The sequence below is a fragment of the Diadema antillarum genome, unplaced genomic scaffold, assembly GCF_040938485.1.
Source record: "Diadema antillarum isolate AM-2024a unplaced genomic scaffold, OU_Dant_1.0 seq00000698_RagTag, whole genome shotgun sequence".
Classification (NCBI taxonomy): Eukaryota; Metazoa; Echinodermata; class Echinoidea; order Diadematoida; family Diadematidae; genus Diadema; species Diadema antillarum.
This window is the reverse complement of record NW_027271603.1, coordinates 915,127-921,126: the sequence shown is the minus strand read 5'-3', so window position 1 is coordinate 921,126 and position 6,000 is coordinate 915,127. Positions and strand designations below refer to the sequence as shown.

Here is a 6,000-nt window from a genome sequence, read left to right as displayed (position 1 = left end):
CAATTTGGTATAGTCTGGTTTTCAGATTCTTTGCCAACTGGATTCCGTGGCGACGAAGTCACCGTTCGGGCAAAGGCCTTTGCCGATGGAAAAATCCTTTGCAGGACAAAACCATCGTAAACTTTACTAGTTTTCGACGTTGAGGGGGTTAATATCCTGAATAACGAAATAGTACGGGCAGAGGGTTTGGAAGCCAGACTAAAATTGGCCACGCATTTGGCCCAGTTTGCGTTTTACACTGACAAAAGGCCGGGCTCGGCCACAGCCGAGACCACCTCCAGAGCGTGGCCAAAGGCGCGGCCAATTTTGGCTCCGCATTTGGCCTTTTGCGCGTTTACACTGAAATTAAGGCGGGCTCGGCCGCGGCCTCGCCTTGCACTGTAAACGGGGTCTAGGGGTTTCCAAAGAAGAACAAAAGCACTTTCAATTGGTTATGCAATGGGCCGGGTGCGTTGCTATATCAGTGCATAAATTATCTTTTGTTACGCATACTTGAATCCCCCAGTTAGAAATTACCATGAAATAAAGTACCCAAACCAAATTGGTCTATATACCAGAGCAGGGAACAGTTGGACTCATTATCATGTCAGAGCATCAGTTGGCATCCGTGTTATGTCAATCAAAATAAATTCTTTGGTAGCTGGATGGCTAGCTTGGTAGTTGCAGGGATACAGAGAACGTCAATCCTTCCTGTGTGGATGGGAGAGGGGAAATGAGAATAGCAATGACCCCAAAACTTTTTTTTTTTTCATCTCATGGAGGAAGTCAGTCATAGCTACTAAAATCCCCAGAGCCCAATTTTGATTTTGGTCTGTGGTCCAAACACTTACGGTACATTGTAATACCACATAGTGTAATGCTTCTTGAGTTGTTCCTTTTCATGTTTGTCTTTCAATTATTTTCTTTCAACAACTCCTGTCTGATTATTTCTTTTGTCAGTGTGCCTTTTGGCTGCAGTAAAGGAGAATGAGACCCATATATGTGAATTGAGGGAATGCAGCAATATTAGTAAAACACATCAGTAAAAGTGAGAGGAAAATTGAACGATCATTTGAAAACTTATGGATTTTTAAAGCTTTGGTGCTGCCATTGCTAGATTATAAGACTACAACACTTTCTGATGTCATAGATGGAAATGAAAATATAAAGAAAATTCAACATATTTTCACTTCTCGATCATAATGAAAGAGCACTTGACTTACCTCTTTCAGAAAGCAGGAGGAATGATATACAATGTAAATCAAGGTAATTTGTACTTTTCATTAAAATGAAATTTTGTGGAATTCTCTTTATATTTTCTTTTCAAGGATTTATCCCTTTTTCTTCAACATTTTAATCATGTGCTGTACTAATATTGTTGCATCCACTTAATCCACATTTATATTTGGGTTTCAATCCCCAGTGAAGTATTTTCATTTCAGTCTTGCTGGAAATGCAGTGAAGTACATGTACATAGGGAATGTTTAAAAAATAAATACATCGAATTTCATGTTGCAAGGTTTCCTAAGCTTTATGATGTCTCTTTCCACATGAAGTGTCAACAATCCACAAGATGATATTGCATCTTTATTGGTATTATTTCTTTGTAAAACAACTACTGTACACAAACCATCCGACAAAAAAAAAAAAAAGATACAAGAACAATTTAGATAAAACTATTAAGCTGAGGACTGTCCTGAAATTCTATACAAATTATTAGGAATCAAAGTAAAAATATCATAGCTGTATCAAGTGGGCATTGCATTAAAGTTTGTTGATTCAGTCTTTGTACTCCAAATGATTTTTGGAAACACTCCTGAGTCATTTGTTGATGTTTGTGCAGTCTCCAATAGCTATCGTTTCCCACATCTAACAAGGACAGGTTTTCTGTGATAAATTCAATGGTGGAACATAAAAAGTATTTATCTTTGCGTACAGTCACCAATGTATTGGCATTGAAACTGATGATTCAGTGTATATACTAGCATTGACATTTTAGGTATTGTGTCAAACTGTATCAGTCAATATATCCTATGCTGTTTGTATGCTGCTTTGAAGAAAATACATGTAAAAGATGATCTTTTATTTCCTTTTCTTCCAGACATTTGCCTTTGATCACTGCTTCTTTTCTATGGATGAGAAGAGTAAAAAGTTTGCTGGTAAGTTGATGAGAGACAATTTATATCGTAAAAGCAATTTGAAAAAGTCACATACACATGAGTGGTTTCACGTCATCCCTTTAAACGATGGAACCTACTAGGCTTTAGATGCTTGGAAAATTTTTGTCATTCGTTGAACAAAATAATACAAAGTCATCATTTTACTCCCCTTAATGATATACAATTGTACATGTATACATTGCTTGACAACACTCTGACTATTGTTTTCATATGTTGTACACCTGCAGCTCAGACTAAGAGTTACAACAATGTAGCATGATGCAATATTGATATTTGTGATTTCATTACTGTGCCAGTGTGGTAAAATTTTCATCAAACACCAGAAGTCCATGCCTCCTGTGAATGGAAACTACACTGTCACAAAGCTGAATATTGCATATATGATTGCAAATATGCCAAACAGTAACTTGCAGTAAATACAGAACCCTAGACTTCTCTCTGCAGTATACAGAATGAATGAAGAATTTCCCATTGCAACATTAAGGATGTCAAAGTCAAACAGTGCAACATCGAGGATGTCAAAGTCAAAAAGTGCAGCATCGTGATTCAATATCATTACATGTCACATTTACTCTCTGTGCACAGTGAAACTGACCATATGTGACATGTGTACACCCATATGCTTCTCCCTGTTTTGGATAAGATCTGTACAATGTCTCAAACATATTACATCTTGAAGCTTTGTTTAGATCATACCCATGTACATGTAGGCAATGACATGATAGTCACAAGCTACAATACTACAAACATTATTCAAAATCTTGATTTGATGCCTAATGTGAGGGTCAACTCTGAAGACGTGATGGGGATTTTAAGGGAAAGATGGTACTTGTAGGGTGTGGTATTTGTATGGTTTGAAATTATTCATAAACACATGTTATGTGTACAGTACAGTGTGAATAAAGTGTTGTTGACTGTGTGTTGTACCCACTTACACACACACATGCACACATTAAAATGCATTCATCATATGCTTGTCAGAGCATATCATGAGCTTAATTGATTCCTATTTACATGTCAAGAACACCTCTCTGGGCCAAATCCTTCCCAACAGTAAATAGGTAGACCATGACCAGACAATCATATCTCTCCACAACAAGTTCCATTACCTTGTGATGATGATATGCAGATGTGTGGTAAATTTCCTTTCACGCCTTGTCTCAAATATACATGTACCTTATGAATGGCTAAGAAAACAAGCAAGCAAACAAACAAACAAACAAACAAACTCAAAATATTTACAATTTAATGAGGATAGAGCAAGGTCAAATATTCTGGTAATTTGAGATTTCTGCTTTAATATGCATAAACATATATCATAAAGTGTGTATTTGGATGTGGGCATGACTTTATGATCTAAGAAGCTATTGTTCATTAACACCACATTGTACTCTATGTTAACCTGTTCCATGCCAAATTTTGAAATCCCTATGGATTTAATACACAGACCACCAGGTTCCTGTAGGGAATGGGTTAAGTTTCTCTGAATAATAGCATGCCCATATTGCAATGCACTCCCGTTGTAGTGAACACGGTTATAATGAAATTCCGTTTGTTCAGTTATAATGAAATTTCTATATAACGAAAGAAAACTGCCGGTCTGATGGATTTCATTATAACGGGAGTCCACTGTACTGGTGAACTAAAAAGACAATCAATTGACTTTGCGTCTTGACATGATGACCTGCCATGTGATAAATTGCATCAGGGATTAAAATACAAAGCATCAAGCTGAATGATCGCACCGGTGAAAACATCTTTGATGACAAGGATTAGCCCAGTTTTACCTGTTTGTAATGTTCATGTATCACTGTAGTCTGAATTTATGCAAGGTACTCCCTTTGAGGAGAGATTTGAAATGTATGCACTTGAAAAATTATAATTGCTCTTTTTTGTAACATTAACAGTATCTGTCTGAAAAAAAAAAAAAATCAGCTGCTAAGTACCATCCGGCTTCCCAAGAAAGTGGATATTCAGTTAAAGTTGTATACATCATGTGAAAAATTACCACAGACATGTAGAAAACCTGCATGAAGTATTTTTTTTTTTTCATGTTTTTGTCAGGCATGTTATCTGTGAAAGCTGCGTGTATATGACCTTTTGAAGTCTTGACCACCAGATTTCAAGTTCAGGAAGTGATCACATGATGATGTCATTGATGACTGACCATGACCATTAGCAGGTCAGCACATCATATTCAGAGTGTTGTGGAGAAATGTTGAAGATGCCTTGACATCAGAGACAGGATATTAGAGAAAAGATATGGAATGGGAAAGACATAACTGTATTGACCTGCTAAATACAGACTTTAAAGGGATGGTATAGTTTTCGTTAGATGAAGATGAAGATTTTATTTTTTTTTTTTGCGAGATAATTAAAAACCACATACATGTATATTAAATATTATAGAGCATACAATTCTATGAGGAATAAATTTATTTCATGAAGATCGATTTTGAAATGTTTGAGATATCAAAAAAAAAAAATAGTTCCTAATAAAAGGTGGGAGCCACCTTTCCGTAGGACCACTTTGTTTTACTTTGTTTTTGGATATCTCTGCCATTTCCAAACCTATTTTCATCAAATAAACTTTGAATTCTTCTTAAAATTGTATGCTCTATAATATTTCGTAAGTGGTTTAAGTGGAATAATAGAAGGAAAAAAAATAGCTTGTAAGTTCTACATAAGATTGTTGCTCCTTTTGCTAAAAGATCAAGTGGATATTTAACCTGTGAAAATTACAGTAGCTTTCTACCACAGCTGATACACTGTTTCAAGGTAACATGATTGTTGGTGTCTCCGAAGCACTTGTATTAACTTATTCAGTTTTTAATAAAACAATGAAACTTAGGTTGGCCATAACGAAGGGGCTTCCAAAATAAGAAGAAAAGATGATTCAATGAGCTATGCAATGAGTCAGGTGCATTGCTATGTCAACTGGTGTCTAAATCATTGTGAGACATACTGAAGCACGCAATTATGACTGAAATTATAGACATTAACATAAAAAACAGCACCCGAACCGAACAGGTCTGTAGTGTTGCAAAGGTTCAACTGGGGTTGGTATTGAGGACTGTGATTGATAGAGCAATAGCTCATGGCACAGCTTCCTGGCCGTGATAGATCATCAACATGACTCATAATTAATGCACTATTGGCCTTCAGGGTAGGAGCCGCATTTCTACCATGTTCCACTCTCTTTCTCCCTCAAAATCATACATTATGGATTGGTGTATTATTTATGATACACTGTTCATTACCAACCTCACAATACAGTCAAATTTTATTCTCTAGGAAATAGGAATTATGTTGATATCATAATAAGGAGATTACAGCATCTATTACACTTTTACAGAAAGGTGTCCATGTCTCTGGGTACTCATTTTGTCCGTGTGCAATGTAATTACTAACGGTAACTCCATGACTCATCATTGACTTGTTGAATGTGGGTTCCCTGATAAGCAACATCTGTCAGGGTCCCTGGTATATCTTTTTCTTGTATTTTTGCCAGTCATGAGGGAAAAGCAATGTAGTGAACCTGTTCAGACAATCTGAAAATTATTCTATGGCATACACTGTGATGTACATGTATCTGTCTGGTGTGTGTGTATGTATACGCTGTATGCACGACATGTGCATATCAATGTGTTTAATGACGGTTAAATTACATTTTAAACAACATTGCTTTGTATGGTGTGTTGTTAACTAATGAAACATTTGTGTCCTATATTGGTAAAGCCCCAGTCACACAGTTGCTTATCTTGAGTTAGTCCACTGCAGAGAGTAGACGCAACATGGACTCAGGCGTCCACACAGGGTCGTATATAAGTAGACATAACTG

General features: G+C 36.5%; 1 protein-coding gene across 1 annotated transcript in view; it reads left to right on the top strand.

The window, feature by feature from the left end:
• Positions 1–2,084: 2,084 nt before the first annotated feature.
• Positions 2,085–6,000, top strand: part of LOC139737667 (kinesin-like protein KIF13A) — an 87,640-nt gene continuing 83,724 nt past the window's right edge. Inside the window, exon 1 of the mRNA XM_071648344.1 lies at positions 2,085–2,138. Coding sequence (XP_071504445.1) covers positions 2,111–2,138 — 28 coding nt within the window. The 5' untranslated portion in view covers positions 2,085–2,110. The remainder of the gene's footprint in view (positions 2,139–6,000) is intronic.